The following is a 21,632-nucleotide window of genomic DNA, read 5'->3' as shown; positions in this document are numbered from 1 at the left end:
AGGATCGGATGTCGTCGACCTTCTTTTCAAAATGGTTGACGAAGTCATCTGCAGAGAGGGAGGAGGGGGGAGGAGGATTCAGGAGGGAGGAGAAGGTGGCAAAGAGCTTCCTAGGGTTAGAGGCAGATGCTTGGAATTTAGAGTGGTAGAAAGTGGCTTTAGCAGCAGAGACAGAGGAGGAAAATGTAGAGAGGAGGGAGCGAAAGGATGCCAGGTCCGCAGGGAGGCGTGTTTTCCTCCATTTCCGCTCGGCTGCCCGGAGCCCTGTTCTGTGAGCTCGCAATGAGTCGTCGAGCCACGGAGCGGGAGGGGAGGACCGAGCCGGCCTGGAAGATAGGGGACATAGAGAGTCAAAGGATGCAGAAAGGGAGGAGAGGAGGGTTGAGGAGGCAGAATCAGGAGATAGGTTGGAGAAGGTTTGAGCAGAGGGAAGAGATGATAGGATGGAAGAGGAGAGAGTAGCGGGGGAGAGAGAGCGAAGGTTGGGACGGCGCGATTCCATCCGAGTAGGGGCAGTGTGGGAAGTGTTGGATGAGAGCGAGAGGGAAAAGGATACAAGGTAGTGGTCGGAGACTTGGAGGGGAGTTGCAATGAGGTTAGTGGAAGAACAGCATCTAGTAAAGATGAGGTCGAGCGTATTGCCTGCCTTGTGAGTAGGGGTGGAAGGTGAGAGGGTGAGGTCAAAAGAGGAATGGAGTGGAAAGAAGGAGGCAGAGAGGAATGAGTCAAAGGTAGATGTGGGGAGGTTAAAGTCGCCCAGAACTGTGAGAGGTGAGCCGTCCTCAGGAAAGGAGCTTATCAAGACATCAAGCTCATTGATGAACTCTCCGAGGGGACCTGGAGGGCGATAAATGATAAGGATGTTAAGCTTGAAAGGGCTGGTAACTGTGACAGCATGAAATTCAAAGGAGGCGATAGACAGATGGGTAAGGGGAGAAAGAGAGAATGACCACTTGGGAGAGATGAGGATCCCGGTGCCACCACCCCGCTGACCAGAAGCTCTCGGGTGTGCGAGAACACGTGGGCGGACGAAGAGAGAGCAGTAGGAGTAGCAGTGTTATCTGTGGTGATCCATGTTTCCGTCAGTGCCAAGAAGTCGAGGGACTGGAGGGAGGCATAGGCTGAGATGAACTCTGCCTTGTTGGCCGCAGATCGGCAGTTCCAGAGGCTACCGGAGACCTGGAACTCCACGTGGGTCGTGCGCGCTGGGACCACCAGATTAGGGTGGCCGCGGCCACGCGGTGTGGAGCGTTTGTATGGTCTGTGCAGAGAGGAGATAACAGGGATAGACAGACACATAGTTGACAGGCTACAGAAGAGACTACACGTCTCGAATGTTCAGAAAGTTAAGCTTACGTAGCAAGAATCTTATTGACTAAAATGATTAAAATGATACAGTACTGCTGAAGTAGGCTAGCTGGCAGTGGCTGCGTTGTTGACTTTGTAGGCTAGCTGGCAGTGGCTGCGTTGTTGACACTACACTAATCAAGTCGTTCCGTTGAGTGTAATAGTTTCTACAGTGCTGCTATTCGGGGCTAGCTGGCTAGCTAGCAGTGTTGATTAAGTTACGCTATGCTAAAAGAACGACAATAGCTGGCTAGCTAACCTAGAAAATCGCTCTAGACTACACAATTATCTTTGATACACAGACGGCTATGTAGCTAGCTATGTAGCTAGCTACGATCAAACAAATCAAACCGTTGTGCTGTAATGAAATGAAATGAAAATGTGATACTACCTGTGGAGCGAAGCAGAATGCGACCGGGTTGTTGAGTGCGGAAGTTCTATTCAGTAGACGTTGGCTAGCTGTTGGCTAGCTAGCAGAGTCTCCTACGTTAAGGACGACAAATAGCTGGCTAGCTAACCTCGGTAAATTAAGATAATCACTCTAAGACTACACGCTCTAAACTACACAATTATCTTGGATACGAAGACAGCAAAGACAACTATGTAGCTAGCTAACACTACACTAATCAAGTCGTTCAGTTGAGTGTAATAGTTTCTACAGTGCTGCTATTCGGTAGACGGTGGACGTTTGCTAGCTGGCTAGCTGCTGGGCAGATAGCAGTGTAGACTACGTTAGGACGACGAAATACGAAGTTGCAATAGAAGTGCTGACTGTTTCACTTTGTTGTCCTCTTTCTTTTCCTTTTTCTTCTGTCCTTCTTTTGTCCTTATTTTGTCTTCCTTTCTTCTGTTAACTAGATATTTTTTGTAGTTGTAGTTTTTTGAGTTAGATAGTGAGTGAGTTAGAGAGTGAGTGAGTTAGAGTGAGTGAGTTAGAGAGTGAGTGAGTGAGTTAGAGAGTGACTTAGAGAGTGAGTGAGTTAGTGAGTGAATGAGTGAGTTAGAGAGTGAGTGAGTGAGTGAGTTAGAGAGTGAGTGAGTTAGAGAGTTAGTGAGTTAGAGAGTGAGTGAATGAGTGAGTTAGAGAGTGAGTTAGAGAGTGAGTGAGTTAGAGAGTGAGTGAGTTAGAGATTGAGTGAGTTAGAGAGTGAGTGAGTGAGTTAGAGAGTGAGTTAGAGAGTGAGTGAGTTAGAGTGAGTTAGAGAGTGAGTGAGTGAGTTAGAGAGTGAGTGAGTTAGAGAGTGAGTGAGTTAGAGAGTGAGTGAGTGAGTTAGAGTGAGTGAGTGAGTGAGTGAGTTAGAGAGTTAGTGAGTTAGAGAGTGAGTGAGTGAGTTGAGTGAGTGAGTGAGTGAGTTAGAGTGTGAGTGAGTTAGAGAGTGAGTGAGTTAGAGAGTGAGTGAGTGAGTGAGTGAGTGAGTGAGTGAGTGAGTGAGTGAGTTAGAGAGTGAGTGAGTGAGTGAGTGAGTTAGAGAGTGAGTGAGTTAGAGAGTGAGTGAGTTAGAGAGTGAGTTAGTGAGTGAGTGAGTTAGAGAGTGAGTGAGTGAGAGAGTGAGTGAGTTAGAGAGTGAGTTAGTGAGTGAGTGAGTTAGAGAGTGAGTGAGTTAGAGAGTGAGTGAGTTAGAGAGTGAGTGAGTTAGAGAGTGAGTGAGTTAGAGTGAGTGAGTTAGAGAGTGAGTGAGTTAGAGAGTGAGTGAGAGAGTGAGTGAGTTAGAGAGTGAGTTAGAGAGTGAGTGAGTTAGAGAGTGAGTGAGTTAGAGAGTGAGTGAGTGAGTGAGTTAGAGAGTGAGTGAGTTAGAGAGTGAGTTAGAGAGTGAGTGAGTTAGAGAGTGAGTGAGTTAGAGAGTGAGTTAGAGAGTGAGTGAGTTAGAGAGTGAGTGAGTGAGGGAGTGAGTGAGTGAGTTAGAGAGTGAGTTAGAGAGTGAGTGAGTTAGAGAGTGAGTGAGTGAGTGAGTGAGTGAGTGAGTGAGTGAGTGAGTGAGTTAGATAGTGAGTGAGTTAGAGTGAGTGAGTGAGTTAGAGAGTGAGTGAGTTAGAGAGTGAGTTAGAGAGTGAGTGAGTGAGTGAGTGAGTTAGAGAGTGAGTGAGTGAGTGAGTGAGTGAGTGAGTGAGTGAGTGAGTGAGTGAGTTAGAGAGTGAGTGAGTAAGAGAGTGAGTTAGAGAGTGAGTGAGTTAGATAGTGAGTGAGTTAGAGAGTGAGTGAGTGAGTTAGAGAGTGAGTGAGTTAGAGAGTGAGTTAGAGAGTGAGTGAGTGAGTTAGAGAGTGAGTTAGAGTGAGTGAGTGAGTGAGTGAGTGAGTGAGTGAGTGAGTGAGTGAGTGAGTGAGTGAGTGAGTGAGTTAGAGAGTGAGTTAGTGAGTGAGTGAGTTAGAGTGAGTGAGTTAGAGAGTGAGTGAGTTAGAGAGTGAGTGAGTTAGAGAGTGAGTGAGTTAGATAGTGAGTGAGTTAGAGAGTGAGTGAGTGAGTTAGAGAGTGAGTGAGTTAGAGAGTGAGTTAGAGAGTGAGTTGAGTTAGAGTGAGTGAGTGAGTGAGTGAGTGAGTTGGTGAGAGTGAGTGAGTGAGTGAGTGAGTGAGTGAGTGAGTGAGTGAGTGAGTGAGTGAGAGTGAGTGAGTGAGTGAGTTAAAGAGTGAGTGAGTTGAGTTAGAGAGTGAGTGAGTTAGAGAGTGAGTGAGTTAGAGAGTGAGTTAGAGAGTTAGTGAGTTAGAGAGTGAGTGAGTTAGAGAGTGAGTGAGTTAGAGAGTGAGTGAGTTAGAGAGTGAGTGAGTAAGAGAGTGAGTAAGAGAGTGAGTTAGAGAGTGAGTGAGTGAGTGAGTGAGTGAGTGAGTTAGAGAGTGAGTGAGTTAGAGAGTGAGTGAGTTAGAGAGTGAGTTAGTGAGTGAGTGAGTTAAAGAGTGAGTGAGTTAGAGAGTGAGTGAGTTAGAGAGTGAGTTAGAGAGTGAGTGAGTTAGTGAGTGAGTGAGTTAGAGAGTGAGTGAGTTAGATAGTGAGTGAGTTAGAGAGTGAGTTAGAGAGTGAGTGAGTTAGAGAGTGAGTGAGTGAGTTAGAGAGTGAGTGAGTTAGAGAGTGAGTGAGTAAGCGAGTGAGTTAGAGAGTGAGTGAGTTAGAGAGTGAGTGAGTTAGAGAGTGAGTTAGAGAGTGAGTGAGTTAGAGAGTGAGTTAGTGAGTGAGTGAGTTAAAGAGTGAGTGAGTTAGAGAGTGAGTGAGTTAGAGAGTGAGTTAGAGAGTGAGTGAGTTAGTGAGTGAGTGAGTTAGAGAGTGAGTGAGTTAGAGAGTGAGTTAGAGAGTGAGTGAGTTAGAGAGTGAGTTCGAGAGTGAGTGAATTAGTGAGTGAGTGAGTGAGTTAGAGAGTGAGTGAGTTGGAGATTGAGTGAGTTAGAGAGTGAGTGAGTGAGTGAGTTAGAGTGAGTGAGTTAGAGAGTGAGTGAGTGAGTGAGTTAGAGAGTGAGTGAGTTAGAGAGTGAGTGAGTTAGATAGTGAGTGAGTTAGAGAGTGAGTGAGTGAGTTAGAGAGTGAGTGAGTTAGAGAGTGAGTTAGAGAGTGAGTGAGTTAGATAGTGAGTGAGTGAGTGAGTGAGTGAGTGAGTGAGTGAGTGAGTGAGTGAGTTAAAGAGTGAGTTAGAGAGTGAGTGAGTTAGAGAGTGAGTTAGAGAGTGAGTGAGTTAGTGAGTGAGTGAGTTAGAGTGAGTGAGTTAGAGAGTGAGTGAGTGAGTTAGAGAGTGAGTGAGTTAGAGAGTGAGTGAGTTAGATAGTGAGTGAGTTAGAGAGTGAGTGAGTGAGTTAGAGAGTGAGTGAGTTAGAGAGTGAGTTAGAGAGTGAGTGAGTTAGAGAGTGAGTGAGTGAGTTAGAGAGTGAGTGAGTTAGAGAGTGAGTTAGTGAGTGAGTGAGTTAGAGTGAGTGAGTTAGAGAGTGAGTGAGTTAGAGAGTGAGTGAGTTAGAGAGTGAGTGAGTTAGATAGTGAGTGAGTTAGAGAGTGAGTGAGTGAGTTAGAGAGTGAGTGAGTTAGAGAGTGAGTTAGAGAGTGAGTGAGTGAGTGAGTGAGTGAGTGAGTGAGTTAGAGAGTGAGTGAGTGAGTGAGTGAGTGAGTGAGTGAGTGAGTGAGTGAGTGAGTGAGTGAGTGAGTGAGTAGAGTGAGTGAGTGAGTTAAAGAGTGAGTGAGTTAGAGAGTGAGTGAGTTAGAGAGTGAGTGAGTTAGAGAGTGAGTGAGTTAGAGAGTGAGTTAGAGAGTTAGTGAGTTAGAGAGTGAGTGAGTTAGAGAGTGAGTGAGTTAGAGAGTGAGTGAGTGAGTTAGAGAGTGAGTGAGTTAGAGAGTGAGTGAGTAAGAGAGTGAGTAAGAGAGTGAGTTAGAGAGTGAGTGAGTGAGTGAGTGAGTGAGTGAGTGAGTTAGAGAGTGAGTGAGTTAGAGAGTGAGTGAGTTAGAGAGTGAGTTAGTGAGTGAGTGAGTTAAAGAGTGAGTGAGTTAGAGAGTGAGTGAGTTAGAGAGTGAGTTAGAGAGTGAGTGAGTTAGTGAGTGAGTGAGTTAGAGAGTGAGTGAGTTAGATAGTGAGTGAGTTAGAGAGTGAGTTAGAGAGTGAGTGAGTTAGAGAGTGAGTGAGTGAGTTAGAGAGTGAGTGAGTTAGAGAGTGAGTGAGTAAGTGAGTGAGTTAGAGAGTGAGTGAGTTAGAGAGTGAGTGAGTTAGAGAGTGAGTTAGAGAGTGAGTGAGTTAGAGAGTGAGTTAGTGAGTGAGTGAGTTAAAGAGTGAGTGAGTGAGAGAGTGAGTGAGTTAGAGAGTGAGTTAGAGAGTGAGTGAGTTAGTGAGTGAGTGAGTTAGAGAGTGAGTGAGTTAGAGAGTGAGTTAGAGAGTGAGTGAGTTAGAGAGTGAGTTCGAGAGTGAGTGAATTAGTGAGTGAGTGAGTGAGTTAGAGAGTGAGTGAGTTGAGATTGAGTGAGTTAGAGAGTGAGTGAGTGAGTGAGTTAGAGTGAGTGAGTTAGAGAGTGAGTGAGTGAGTGAGTTAGAGAGTGAGTGAGTTAGAGAGTGAGTGAGTTAGATAGTGAGTGAGTTAGAGAGTGAGTGAGTGAGTTAGAGAGTGAGTGAGTTAGAGAGTGAGTTAGAGAGTGAGTGAGTTAGATAGTGAGTGAGTGAGTGAGTGAGTGAGTGAGTGAGTGAGTGAGTGAGTGAGTGAGTGAGTGAGTGAGTTAAAGAGTGAGTTAGAGAGAGTGAGTGAGTTAGAGAGTGAGTTAGAGAGTGAGTGAGTTAGTGAGTGAGTGAGTTAGAGTGAGTGAGTTAGAGAGTGAGTGAGTGAGTTAGAGAGTGAGTGAGTTAGAGAGTGAGTGAGTTAGAGAGTGAGTGAGTTAGAGAGTGAGTGAGTGAGTTAGAGAGTGAGTGAGTTAGAGAGTGAGTTAGAGAGTGAGTGAGTTAGAGAGTGAGTGAGTGAGTTAGAGAGTGAGTGAGTTAGAGAGTGAGAGTGAGTGAGTGAGTTAGAGTGAGTGAGTTAGAGAGTGAGTGAGTTAGAGAGTGAGTGAGTTAGAGAGTGAGTGAGTTAGATAGTGAGTGAGTTAGAGAGTGAGTGAGTGAGTTAGAGAGTGAGTGAGTTAGAGAGTGAGTTAGAGAGTGAGTTAGAGAGTGAGTGAGTGAGTGAGTGAGTGAGTTAGAGAGTGAGTGAGTGAGTGAGTGAGTGAGTGAGTGAGTGAGTGAGTGAGTGAGTGAGTGAGTAAGTGAGAGTGAGTGAGTGAGTGAGTTAAAGAGTGAGTGAGTTAGAGAGTGAGTGAGTTAGAGAGTGAGTGAGTTAGAGAGTGAGTGAGTTAGAGAGTGAGTTAGAGAGTTAGTGAGTTAGAGAGTGAGTGAGTTAGAGAGTGAGTGAGTTAGAGAGTGAGTGAGTGAGTTAGAGAGTGAGTGAGTTAGAGTGAGTGAGTGAGTGAGTAAGAGAGTGAGTTAGAGAGTGAGTGAGTGAGTGAGTGAGTGAGTTAGTGAGTGAGTGAGTGAGTGAGTGAGTTAGAGAGTGAGTGAGTTAGAGAGTGAGTTAGTGAGTGAGTGAGTTAAAGAGTGAGTGAGTTAGAGAGTGAGTGAGTTAGAGAGTGAGTTAGAGAGTGAGTGAGTTAGTGAGTGAGTGAGTTAGAGAGTGAGTGAGTTAGATAGTGAGTGAGTTAGAGAGTGAGTTAGAGAGTGAGTGAGTTAGAGTGAGTGAGTGAGTTAGAGAGTGAGTGAGTTAGAGAGTGAGTGAGTAAGTGAGTGAGTTAGAGAGTGAGTGAGTTAGAGAGTGAGTGAGTTAGAGAGTGAGTTGAGTGAGTGAGTTAGAGAGTGAGTTTGAGTGAGTGAGTTAAAGAGTGAGTGAGTTAGAGAGTGAGTGAGTTAGAGAGTGAGTTAGAGAGTGAGTGAGTTAGTGAGTGAGTGAGTTAGAGAGTGAGTGAGTTAGAGAGTGAGTTAGAGAGTGAGTGAGTTAGAGAGTGAGTGAGTGAGTTAGTGAGTGAGTGAGTGAGTTAGAGAGTGAGTGAGTTGGAGATTGAGTGAGTTAGAGAGTGAGTGAGTGAGTAAGTTAGAGTGAGTGAGTTAGAGAGTGAGTGAGTGAGTGAGTTAGAGAGTGAGTGAGTTAGAGAGTGAGTGAGTTAGATAGTGAGTGAGTTAGAGAGTGAGTGAGTGAGTTAGAGAGTGAGTGAGTTAGAGAGTGAGTTAGAGAGTGAGTGAGTTAGTGAGTGAGTGAGTGAGTTAGTGAGTGAGTGAGTGAGTTGAGTGAGTTAAAGAGTGAGTTAGAGAGAGTGAGTTAGAGAGTGAGTTAGAGAGTGAGTGAGTTAGTGAGTGAGAGTTAGAGTGAGTGAGTTAGAGAGTGAGTGAGTGAGTTAGAGAGTGAGTGAGTTAGAGAGTGAGTGAGTTAGATAGTGAGTGAGTTAGAGAGTGAGTGAGTGAGTTAGAGAGTGAGTGAGTTAGAGAGTGAGTTAGAGAGTGAGTGAGTTAGAGAGTGAGTGAGTGAGTTAGAGAGTGAGTGAGTTAGAGAGTGAGTGAGTAAGTGAGTGAGTTAGAGAGTGAGTGAGTTAGAGAGTGAGTGAGTTAGAGAGTGAGTTAGAGAGTGAGTGAGTTAGAGAGTGAGTTAGTGAGTGAGTGAGTTAAAGAGTGAGTGAGTTAGAGAGTGAGTGAGTTAGAGAGTGAGTGAGTGAGTGAGTGAGTGAGTGAGTTAGAGAGTGAGTGAGTTAGAGAGTGAGTGAGTTAGAGAGTGAGTGAGTTAGAGAGTGAGTGAGTTAGAGAGTGAGTTCGAGAGTGAGTGAATTAGAGAGTGAGTGAGTTGGAGATTGAGTGAGTTAGAGAGTGAGTGAGTGAGTTAGAGTGAGTGAGTTAGAGAGTGAGTGAGTTAGAGAGTGAGTGAGTTAGATAGTGAGTGAGTTAGAGAGTGAGTGAGTTAGAGAGTGAGTGAGTTAGAGAGTGAGTTAGAGAGTGAGTGAGTTAGATAGTGAGTGAGTGAGTTAGAGAGTGAGTGAGTGAGTGAGTGAGTGAGTGAGTGAGTGAGTGAGTGAGTGAGTGAGTGAGTGAGTGAGTGAGTGAGTTAGAGAGTGAGTGAGTGAGTTGGAGAGTGAGTGTGTGAGTTGGAGAGTGAGTGAGTTAGAGAGTGAGTGAGTTAGAGAGAGTGAGTGAGTGAGTTAGAGAGTGAGTCAGAGAGTGAGAGAGAGTGAGAGAGAGAGTGAGAGAGAGAGAGAACAAAACATTACCATAGGTGAGGTAATGTTTTTCCACTCCTCAATTGTCCAGTGTTGGAGATCACGTGCTCAGTGGAGCCACTTCTTGTTGTTTTTAGCTGATAGGAGTGGAACCCAGTGTGGTTGTCTGCCGCAATAGTCTGCCACTCCGAGATGCTGTTCTGCACTCCACCGTTGTTCTGCGCCGTTATTTGCCTGTTTGTGGCCCCGCCTGTGAGCTTGCACAATTCTTGCCACTCTCCTTTGACCTCTCATAAACTAGCTGTTTTCGCCCACAGGACTGCTGCTGACGAGATGTTCTTTTGTTTGTTGAGCCATTCTCCGTAAACCCTACACACTGGCCCAGGAGGCTGGCTGTTTCGGAGATACGCCTGGCACCACGCTCAAAGTCACTTAGGTCACTCATTTTGCCCATTCTAATGTTCAATTGAGCAGTAAGTGAATGCCTCAATGCCTGTCTGCCTGCCTTATATAGCAAGCCACAGCCACCTGACTCACTGTCTGTTGGAGCGATCCATTTTTGTGAATGGGTGGTGTACGTAACAAATGGGCCAATGAGTGTGTGTATGTACACTGATCATACAAAACATTAGGAACACCTGCTCTTTCCATGACATAGACTGACCAAGTGAATCCAGGATAAAGCTATGATCCCTTATTGATGTCACCTGTTAAATCTTCTTCAATAAGTCTAGATGAAGGGGAGGAGATATTTAAGCCTTGCGACAATTGACACCTGGATTGTGTATGTGTGCCATTGAGAGGGTAAATGGGCAAGACAAAATATTTCAGTGCCTTTGAACAGACTAGGTTAGTAGGGCCCAGGCGCACTGCTTGGAGTGTCAAGAACTGCAACGCTGCTGGGTTTTTCACGCTCAACAGTTTTGCTGTGTGTATCAAGAATGGTCCACCACCCAAAGGGCATCCAGCCAACTTGACACGATTGTAGGAAGCATCGGAGTCAACATGGGCCAGCATCCCTGTGGAATGCTTGTAGAGTCTATGCTGTTCTGAGGGCAAAAGGGGTGTAACTCAATATTAGGAAGGTGTTCCTAATGTTTTGTACACTCGCTGTATTGTATGCAAACAAAAAAGGGAAATTATATTATTTTATACCAATACAATTGCTCAGAGAAAGATTTTGTTTAACAATTAATTTTTTAAAAAAATCTCAAAAAGGTAGGGGTCAAAAAGATTGTGACCCCTGTTTTCCATACATGTCAGTACCTCACCTTGCAAGGATACCAGTAATGAGCCTGTTCTAAAAAGGTTTTATGAGATTGGAGAACACTTTGGGAGGGATCTTGCACCATTCCTCCATACAGAATCCTTCCAGATCCTTGAACTTTTTCATCTGCCCTTATGGACTGCCTTCTTCAATTCAAACCACAGGTTTTCAATGGGTATCATGTCTGCAGTCTGATTCGGCCATAGGCAAAATGTTGATTTTTGTGGCCAATTAACCATTTCTTTGTGGATTTAGATGTGTGCTTGGGGTTATTGTCTTTCTAGAAGATCCACTTTTGGCCGAGTTTCAGCCTCCTGGCAGAAGCAACTCGATTGGAGTGGATTTAACAAGTGACGTCAATAAGAGATCACAGCTTTCACCAGGATTCACTTGGTCAGGCTATGTCTTGGAAAGAGCAGGTGTTCATAATGTTTTGTACACTCAGTGTAGTTCAGTATGTTAATTCTTTGTTTTATATTGTAATTTTTGCTCATATTTATCAATAAGTTTGGACACCACTGTTTTATTTTTATTTATTTAAACTTTATTTAACCAGGCAAGTCAATTAAGAACAAATTCTCATTTACAATGATGGCCTATCAACCTACAACCTAAGCTTGATGCCCTCAATCTCACACAAATGATCAATGAACCTACCAGGTACAACCCCAAAGCTGTAAATACGGGCACCCTCATAGATATCATCTTAACCAACTTGCCCTCTAAATAAAACCTCTGCTGTTTTCAACCAAGATCTCAGTGATCACTACCTACATCCGTAATGGGTCTGCGGTCAAACGACCTCCCCTCATCACTGTCAAACGCTCCCTGAAACACTTCAGCGAGCAGGCCTTTCTAATCCACCTGGCCCTGGTATCCTGAAAGGATATTGACCTCATCCCGTCAGTAGAGGATGCCTGGTTATTCTTTAAAAATGCAGAAATTTAGAACCAGGAACAGATATAGCCCTTGGTTCTCTCCAGACCTGCCTGCCCTTGACCAGCACAAAAACATCCTGTGGCGTTCTGCATTAGCATCGAACAGCCCCTTTGATATGCAACTTTTCAGGGAAGTTAGGAACAATTATACACAGGCAGTTAGGAAAGCCAAGGCTAGCTTTTTCAAGCAGAAAATTGCTTCCTGCAATACAAACTCAAAAAAGTTCTGGGACACTGTAAAGTCCATGGAGAATAAGAGCACCTCCTCCCAGCTACCCACTGCACTGAGGATAGGAAACTCTGTCACCACCGATAAATCCACTACAATTGAGAACCTCAATAAGCATTTTTCTACGGCTGGCCATGCTTTTCATCTGTCTACCCCTATCCCGGTCAACAGCCCTGCACTTCCCACAGCAACTTGCCCAAGCCTCCGCATTTCTCCTTCTCCCAAATCCAGTTAGCTGATGTTCTGAAAGAGCTGCAAAATCTGGACCCTTAAAAATCAGCCGGGCTAGACGATCTGGACCCTTTCTTTCTCAAATTAAGAAACTTTTTTTTGCAATTACAGAGATCATACGTTTCCTGTAGTTCTTGACCAGGTTTGCACACACTGCAGCAGGGATTTTGGCCCACTCCTCCCTACAGACCTTCTCCAGATCCGATCCTTCAGGTTTTGGGGCTGTCGCTGGGCAATACGGACTTTCAGCTCCCTCCAAAGATTTTCTATTGGGTTCAGGTCTGGAGACTGGCTAGGCCACTCCAGGACCTAGAGATGCTTCTTACGGAGCCACTCCTTAGTTGCCCTGGCTGTGTGTTTCGGGTCGTTGTCATGCTGGAAGACCCAGCCACGACCCATCTTCAATGCTCTTACTGAGGGAAGGAGGTTAGAATTGGCTTCCTATTTCGCAACAAAGCATCCTTCACTCATACTGCCAAAAATATCCTCGTAAAACTGACCATCCTACCGATCCTCGACTTCGGCGTTGTCATTTACGAAATAGCCTCCAACACTTTACTAAATAAATTGGATGCAGTCTATCACAGTGCCATCCGTTTTGTAACCAAAGCCCAATATACTACCCACCACTGCGACCTGTACGCTCTCGTTGGCTGTCCCTCGCTTCATACTCGTCGCCATACCCACTGGCTCCAGGTCATCTACAAGACCCTGCTAGGGTTAGGGTTAAAGCCCCACCTTATCTCAATTCGCTGGTCACCATAGCAGCACCCACCCGTAGCACGTGCTCCAGCAGGTATATCTCATTGGTCACCCCCAAAGCCAATTCCTCTTTTTGGCCGCCTCTCCTTCCAGTTCTCTGCCGCCGATGACTGGAACGAACTACAAAAATCACTGAAACTGGAGACTCATATCTCCCTCACTAGCTTTAAGCATCCGCTGTCAGAGCAGCTCACAGATCACTGCACCAGTACATAGCTCATCTGTAAATAGCCCAAACAACTCCCTCTTCCCCTACTGACTTGATTTATTTATCTTGCTCCTTTGCATCTCTGTATTTCTACTTTGCACATTCATCTTCTGCACATCTACCATTCCAGTGTTTCATTTCTATATTGTATTTACCTTACCTCCATGGCCTATTTATTGCCTTACCTCCCTTATCTCACCTCATTTGCTCACATTGTACATAGACTTGTTTTTCTACTGTATTATTGACTGTATGTTTGTTTTTCTCCATGTGTAACTCTGTGTCGTTGTACGTGGTCGAACTGCTTTGCTTAATCTTGACCAGGTCGCAGTTGTAATTGAGAACTTGTTCTCAACTTGCCTACCTGGTTAAATAAAGGTGACATTTTAAAAAATGAGGCAGAATGAATCCTGTGAGGATGAGGCCTGGGATTCAAAATAAGAATGTTGAACAAAACGCACAACACCACAAAGTGAGACCTAAGACAGCAACACAAAATGGTAGCAACACAAAATGGTAGCAACACAAAATGGTAGCAACACAAACATGGCACAAACACTGTTAGACACAGACAACATATACATATATACAGTTGAAGTCAGAAGTTTACATACACTTATGTTGGAGTCATTAAAACTCGTTTTTCAACCACTCCGCAAATTTCTTGTTTACAAACTATAGTTTTGGAAGAGTCAGTTAGGACACATCGACTTTGTGCGTGACACAAGTACTTTTTCCAGCGATTGTTTACAGACAGATTATTTTACTTATAATTCACTGTATCACAATTCCAGAGGGTCAGAAGTTTACATACACCAAGTTGACTGTGCCTTTGAACAGCTTGGAAAATTCCAGACAATAATGTAATGGCTTTAGAAGCTTCTGATAGGCTAATTGACATCATTTGAGTCAATTGGAGATGTACTTGTGCATGTATTTCAAGGCCTACCTTCAAACTCAGTGCCTCTTTGCTTGACATCATGGGAAAATGAAAAGAAATCAGCCAACACCTCAAAAAAAAATTGTTGACCTCCATAAGTCACAAAATAGATGGCTTCTCAAGGAAAGAAAATTATGTGGATATATGGAAGCAACATCTCAAGACATCAGTCAGGAAGTTAAAGTTTGGTCGCAAATGGGTCTTCCAAATGTACAATGACCCCAAGCATACTTCCAAAGGTGTGGCAAAATGGCTTAAGGACAACAAAGTCAAGGTATTGGATTGGCCATCACAAAGCCCTGACCTCAATCCTATAGAACATTTGTGGGCAGAACTGAAAAAGTTTGTGCAAGCAAGGAGGCCTTACAAACCTGACTCAGTTACACCAGCTCTGTCAGGAGGAATGAGCCAAAATTCACCCAACTTATCGTGGGAAGCTTATGGAAGGCTATCCGAAACGTTTGACCTAATGTTAAACAATTTAAAGGCAATGCTACCAAATACTAATTGAGTGTATGTAAACTTCTGACCCACTGGGAATGTGATGAAGGAAAGAAAAGCTGAAATAAGTCATTCTCTCTGCTATTGTTCTGACATTTCACATTCTTAAAATAAAGTGATGATCCTAACTGACCTAGTACAGGGATTTATTTTTAAACTTGGCAAGTCAGTTAAGAACAAATTCTTATTTTTAATTAAGGCCTAGGAACAGTGGGTTAACTGCCTGTTCAGGGGCAGAACAACAGATTCATACCTTGTCAGCTCAGTGGTTTGAACTTACAACCTTCCGGTCACTAGTCCAACACTAGGCTACCCTGCCCCACTTTTTACTGGGAGTAAATGTCAGGAATTGTGAAAAATTGAGTTGAAATGTATTTGGCTAAGGTGTATGTAAACTTCCGACTTCGACTGCATATATAATAGAGAGAGAGAGAGAGAGACACACAGAGAGAGACAGCACTGCTGAGCTACGGGAATTCTCTAACCCATACTTGGGGGTTTCATAGAGGCTCAGTGATTCCTCTCCTCAGCTGCTCCCCATCTGGGGTGTATGGCGGGCCGGAGGAGATAAGAACGCCTTCAAAGAAAACGACACAGTCAGACACACGCACACGCATTAAAGACGATGCAATGAAAATGTATTCTTGAACAGTGCAGTCGCTGCGCAGCCTGTTATTGTGTAGTGTGGTTTTGGTCAGAGCCGTGGTACTGACAGATTGGAGAGTCCCATTCCAGCAGGACTGGGTTTATCTGCTGTCGATTTTGCTCTCTGCTTTTTGTTTGTGTGTGTCTCTGCAGGCCTGTATGTGCCTGTGTCTGTTGGTGCCAGTTTATGCTGCATGTCTCTGACTGTGTTTTTTCTACTGTCTCTGTATCCCACTCATTGTGTTGTATATGTGTTTGGCGTACAGTATCTTCCACTGCACATCCTATCCTTATCCTGAGAATACATTTTAAACAATTCCTCTCCGGGTTCATCTCTGTGGCATCTTTTCATACGCAGTACAAAGCCATGAGACGCAGAGAGAGAAGTGGTGTAAAGTTTTGGAGAAGTCGGTGCAGAGCCCCAGTCCTCACAGCTAAACTACACTAAACGGCAGGGAGCTGTATCATAGGCAACACCGCTCTTTGAGTCTGACCTTTGTCCCACTGTTGTTTGTCGCAAGGGGGATTCTGGGAAAGAAAACACATAAAAGGGAAATTATACCGTTTCATTTTTGCATTTACTCTGCTTCCAAACCCCCTGTGAAGAGATGACTGTGTCATGTAAAGAGGGTGAGAGAGAACAGAACAAGGAGGAAAACATCGATCAACGGCTCAGCTAAGAACCACTAAAGCTATGCACATCAAAGTAAAGCACTACCACTGCCTGAACGTGACGTCTGTAGAGAACATAGGCAGCCTATCTAAATCCTCATACTAGGACGGCTAGTAGCCTAGATCACTGGTTCTCAATCCTGGTCCTGGGGACCCAAAGGTGTTGCACATTTTAGTTTTTGCCCTAGATTCAAATGATCAACTCATCAAAAGGCAAAAACTCAAATGTGCCCCCTTTGTGTCCCCATGACCAAGGTTGAGAAGCACTGGCCTAATTGTTTAGAGCATTGGGCCAGTAACCAAAATGTTTCTGGTTTGAATCCCCAAGATGACTAGGTCAAAAATCTATCAATGTGCCCGTGAGCAAGGCACTTAATCCTAGTTGCTCTGGATATAAGTGTCTGCTAAACTGTAAATGTAATCCCACCAGATTGGACTTCCTGTTTTACACTTCCTGTTTCCTGTCACATTCCAGATTACCTCCTGGAGCTGCTGAACCGTTCTGAGGTTGTCCTGCAAGAGTCATACCCCCCGGTGCTAGGTTTCCTGTATACCCAGAACACCCGCGTGTTCTCTGACCTGTACACGGAGCTGAGACGGTACTACCGCGGTTCCAACATCAACATAGAGGAGGCGCTCAACGAGTTCTGGGCCCGCCTGCTGGAGAGGCTGTTCAAGGGAGCCAACGGACAATATGTCATAGGTACGTAAACATTACACATTGAACTTAAATATGATATTTGAAATATTTCACTTTTAAAATCTCCATCGAAATCAAATTCTGCTTTCCCCCCCCCCAACTTATCCAAACATTAAGTAGAATAATAATAAAATGATTTCATCAATCTGACTCCAATGTTATGTGAATAAATGCAACCGGCCCTGTGCGTCTCTGGAGGATCGAGCAAGATAGCGAATAATTGCATCAGTGACTCAGTATGTCTATAATGAACATGTGTCTGTCTTGCACCGTTATGCAATTATTAAGAGGCTGGGTACAAACAGCTAATCCCGGCGACCAATGTTCCAGCATGAATTGTTTGCGGCTAGCAGCTCAGAGATGTTAAGTTGGTACCCAAGCATGTGCTCTGTGTGGAGTGGAGTTAATTTAACAACCATCAAATTATAAGCATATAGCCAATCAAATAATGACTCTGTGAAAGGAGGAATGGATTTACCAATAGAATGTATTAGTCACAAAATAATTGACACTCAAACAATTACAGTGCACATGAAACACCACTCAGAATAAATGACTATAACCAATAGGCTCAGACTTTTAGTTAACCAGGCAAGTCAGGTAAGAACAAATTCTTATTTACAATGACGGTCTACTGGGGAGCAGTGGGTTAACTGCCTTGTTCAGAACGACAGATGTTTACGTTGTCACCTCAGGGGTTTGATCTAGCAACTTTCCGGTTACTGGCCCAACGCTCTAACCACTAGGCTACCTGCAGACTTAAAGTGGTTCCACTTGTCTTCAGTTCAGAATATTCTGTAAGACACACAACAACAAAAAGGACGCGTGTCTGAAATACACAGGAGCTTAGTAGCAGGTTCTCAAGGTATGAGCCAATTCACGGCTCTTTAAACCACATTTCAAATAGCTCAAGTGGGAACCCAACCTGAAGGAACATTTCTTTCTAACATTAACTTAACACTTTGCTAGTGAAAGCAAAAGACAGCAAAACACCAGGCAGATTCTAATCGAATCATCTCAATGTGAATGTCATGACCAAACAACACGAATGTGCCTGACAACCAGTCAACCCGACAACCAGTCAACCAGTCAACCAGTCAAACCGACATACCATTTCAATTCCAGTCAGACATCGGCCAGAAGACACAATGCCATAAGACATATTAACATGTGCAGCCCTTGGAACAAACCCAAACCCAACTTAATTCACACGGTAACATGAATTGAATTTGTTTCGAGTTTACGTCAGTCATCACACCTCTCCTAGCGCCAATGTCCCTAAGGACTTCCGTCGGGATGTCTCTTTCCCGAGATTGCCACGGCCAAGGTGTTGACTCTCCTATGAGATGCAATTATACAGCCGTCCATCCAGACAATGCCAAATTGTATGAACGTGCCAGGCCGCTGTCTATCACTGGCCTTCGTCATCGTTCACATTTGTTCACTCTCTATTTTTCCGACCACACTAACTCTTGCGTTGAAATTGAATAACCTCAACCCTGGTAAATATTGTCATGATTTTCATCTTGTTTGCTGTCAAATTTTATCCTATGCGAGGTTGTTACATTGCTTTAGCTGTCATTTTGAGTGAAGTATGAAGGGTGTTTCACTAATAAAGTTGTTTTGATTGTAGGTGATGACTACCTGGAGTGTGTGTCCAAGCAGTCGGAGACGCTGCGACCCTTTGGTGACACCCCCCGAGACCTCAAGTTGAAGGTGACACGTACATTTGTGGCGGCACGCTCCTTTGTCCAGGGACTGGTGATCAGCGGGGAGGTGGTTCGCAAGGTGTCACAGGTAAGACAGATTATGCTTCTCCCTCTTATGTTTGCCAGTGTCTCTCTCTCTCTTTCTCTTTCTCTCTCTCTCTCTCTCTCTCTCTCTGTCTCTCTCTCTCTCTCTCTCTCTCTCTCTCTCTCTCTCTCTCTCTCTCTCTCTCTCTCTCTCTCTCTCTCTCTCTCTCTCTCTCTCTCTCTCTCTCTCTCTCTCTCTCTCTCTCTCTCTCTCTCTCTCTCTCTCTCTCTCTCTCGAGCGCGCGCGCGCGCGCGTCCTGTCAATTAAACCTACCGTACATCAATCTGCCACTTTATACACCAGGTACCTGGAGCTTTGAGATACGTTCATGAGAAACGTTCTACCAAACTAATGCCACGGCATGAGAGAAGAATCCCCGGTGCCTCTTCTTCTAATGTAAACAAAACACCCACTCTACAGGCAGCTAAATGGACGGCTCAAATCCTCCATGAATCCTACAGCATCCGGCATTTATTTTGTCTTGTCCTGTTGTCTGTGGCTTCGGACCTTTGTAGCGGCTGTGCGTCACACTGTGTACAGTAGTTCTCTGGCGGCTCTGTACTGCTTCTCTAGAACAGTGTGTGGTAAACACACTCTGTCACGGGGCCCATTAACAGCCTATAAATAGGGCTGTGCGTCTCATTACTGGTCAATTAATCTCTGATAGAGCTACGGCGCATCAGAGGAGGGAGAAATCTAAGAGCAGAACACTAGGTCGTTCACACATACAGTGTGTACAGGAGAGAAGGGAGAGAGTGAGCCACAGCTCTGGACAATGTCAATGGAGCGACCTGAGGTAGAGGAAGGGGAGGTAGGAGAGTAGAGGAATGGGTTAAGAGTAGAGGAATGGAGGAGAGAGGAAGGTGAGGAGGAGAAAGGGGAGATTTATGCATTATGTGGAGTTTCGAGTCTGATTGGACCAGCCAGGGGTGCAGCGGGCTGAGCAGAATGCCAGATGGCATGCTGGGATATGGGTACGCCCCCCCTCACCTCTCTCCTCCCTGTAGTTCCAATCAGACTGTAGTTGGGATTGTGTGGTTAGGAGAAAGGGAAACGGAGAGAGAAAGAGCGGGTAGAGACGGTTTAGATGACAACGGGTAACAAGAGGAGGGAGAGTCGGAGTGAGAGGGACACTCATGTACACACATGTTGACCTTGGCTGTGACAAGAGATCACTGTGAGATGTACACCTTCTCTCCCCCTCCCCTGCCATCAAATCACACTGAGTACTGTCTGTGTGCCTGTGTTAAAGCGTGCCAGAATACTCCCTGACCTCATTGAGAATAGCAACGGTTGCCCTGCGCCCCGGCATTAGTGCAAGGATGACATTTTGTCATTTGTAAGAGCCGGACTAATTACTTACGCATTTTCCCCAGCCAATGTCATTTAATGGACACATCGCTGAATGTCCTTCAGCAGCAGCAACACGGCTATAGTCAGGAAATATGGATCAGATCAAGCAGCTCTGGGGGAGAGGAGGAGAAGGGAGGGGAATAGGTGTGTGGGGGTGAGATAGCTAGCAACTGCTTATCAGCCTGACACCCTGCGGGCTGGCAGTGCTCTGTAGTCCAGCCTAGCAGGTCTGGAGAGTGGATCCACAGGGTATACGTCATAAATAGAAATGCCAGCTTAGCGTCTGGCTGTCTGCCCATGCTAATACTATTCCTTGTTCCCCTGCTAGGCTAGGCTACACTAACTGTTGCCATGCTAATGCCTGGCCTTTTCCCCTTAAGCCCATGCTAACTCTACTGCCCACTTACAGTATGCCTGTGGCATGGCTATGCTAACTTCTGCCATGTTTTCCCTTATTCCCCCGGCTACGCTAGGCTACACTACGCTAGCTGTGGCCATGGTAATTCTGGGCCTTATTCCCTTATGCTCGCGGCTTCGCTTCGCGAGGCTTCACGACCTGTGGCCACTGTAATTCTAGGCTTTATTCCCTTATGCTTGCAGCTAAGCAATGCTACGTTGTGCGCTTAATTGAGTTACCTGAAGGTCCCTCTGTGTGGGCTGTGTGTCTTATCCCCTCTATAGGGACACAATTAGAGAGGTGCATCACGCTAACACGCTAACACGCTAACCTTCACATCAGCACAATACCCTCACCTTGCCTTATGGAGAGGACAATTATATAGTAGTGAACACATTTTTAGTAGGCTATACCTCCTCATGACTGTTGCAAAGAGATGACCTCAAACAGTTTATAAAAGCCTCATTTCACTTTAATAGCTGCACTTTCCGTATTTCAGAATAGGAGAGTGTGAACTGTATCTTTCCCTATTGCGGTAATATCAACAAACATCATTGGTGCGCTGATTATAACACTCCCCTTGCACTATGCATGACGGGGGGACATTTTTCACCATCGCATCAATATTGACCCCCTACAGAAGAGCGGATGTTTCTCGGTAGTAGTGCTCTGATTTTAACCTTAATCTTGTCTTGTGTGTGTAGGGGGCCATTTCTCATGGGTGCGTTGACATTAACTGCTGTAGCAGGAGCTGATTGCCTGAGCCCAGGGCTATACTTTATGGTGCCTCTCCTTTCCAACCGCCTGCAGATGTGTGTGTTAATCTGTGAGTGTGGGTTAGTGTGCACACATAAAGGAACGGGAAAGATTGAGAGAGAGAGAGAGACAAAGAGAGGCTCGGAGGTAGTTCTCTCTCTCCTCCCTGTGTGTATTCCCTACCTTCCAACATCACCACCAGTTTTCAGGGACGCTCTCTGTCCTGATGGTACAGTACAGTAGGAAGTAGGCCACAGCACGCGCCACATATATCACTACGAGGCTTGGAGTCTAGTACGGCTAACGCAGGGGGAAGAGGCTACTCATATATCTTCATTAATTACACAAAGAGAGAGAGAGAGAGAGGCCACCCTATTCCCAGGACCTCTCTGACATGTATACAGTATATGGAGATGTAGTGTAGTCAGGGTCACAGTGGTAAGGTTGAATAATGTACTGTTTACATGTAGTACTGATAATGTCATTGGTTTGGCACGTGCGCGCACACTCACACACACATACACACATATACACCCACACACACACTTGCTCTTAATTCACAATTCTCCAAAGGTTACCTAATTAGTGTAAGGTCGGTGTGTAGAACTGTGTAGTTTGTGTCTGTGTCGGTTAGCCAGGCCCAGCATCTTTCTCTTTCTCTCTCTCTCTCTCTCTCTCTCTCTCTCTCTCTCTCTCTCTCTCTCTCTCTCTCTCTCTCTCTCTCTCTCTCTCTCTCTCTGCGCATCCAAATAATTACAGGGAGGGAAACTGTGAGCATTAACCTCAAGCAATCAGGGCATGGATGATTTGCTCACTCCATTAGGCCTATTGTCTATGGTTTGGGATGTCAGAGCTACAGTATGCTAGCTTGAACCCAGATTTGTTTGTGTCCCTCTCATTGCCTCATTGTTTGGCATGACAATGAATGAAAAGGAGTTGACAAAGACAGCACAAACAGATCTGGGATCAGGCTAAACAGTATAGCGTCGCTGTCTGATGAAAACCTCTCATCTTTGACAGTTGACATTTTTTTTATTTTATTGAAGGCAATGACTCCGTTCCATGTACTCTGAATATTTCAAGACTCTTGGACCAAGAAAATGTATGGAAAATAGCTTCTGACGTTTCAGAATTGTATGTTCTGTAATGGGAAAATATTTGTCCATTTCCTGAAAAGTTTCTGTTTTGGAGATAAGAGTTTTCCATCAGACGGTGACGATAATAGGCTTCTCTGGCTGCAGTCGTGCTACAAAGCCCTCACTTCATTGAATGTGT

The 21,632-nt window shown here is 45.0% G+C and overlaps 1 protein-coding gene across 1 annotated transcript in view; it reads left to right on the top strand.

Moving 5' to 3' along the window:
• The window catches only part of LOC118381864 (glypican-1-like), a 143,467-nt gene that overhangs the window by 94,671 nt on the left and 27,164 nt on the right, over nt 1–21,632 (top strand). The window contains exons 3-4 of the mRNA XM_052477047.1: nt 15,833–16,060; nt 17,691–17,854. Coding sequence (XP_052333007.1) covers nt 15,833–16,060; nt 17,691–17,854 — 392 coding nt within the window. The remainder of the gene's footprint in view (nt 1–15,832; nt 16,061–17,690; nt 17,855–21,632) is intronic.

This window comes from Oncorhynchus keta, chromosome 23 (assembly GCF_023373465.1).
Source record: "Oncorhynchus keta strain PuntledgeMale-10-30-2019 chromosome 23, Oket_V2, whole genome shotgun sequence".
Classification (NCBI taxonomy): Eukaryota; Metazoa; Chordata; class Actinopteri; order Salmoniformes; family Salmonidae; genus Oncorhynchus; species Oncorhynchus keta.
The sequence above is the reverse complement of the archived record's forward strand: the minus strand, read 5'-3'. Positions and strand labels throughout refer to the sequence as shown.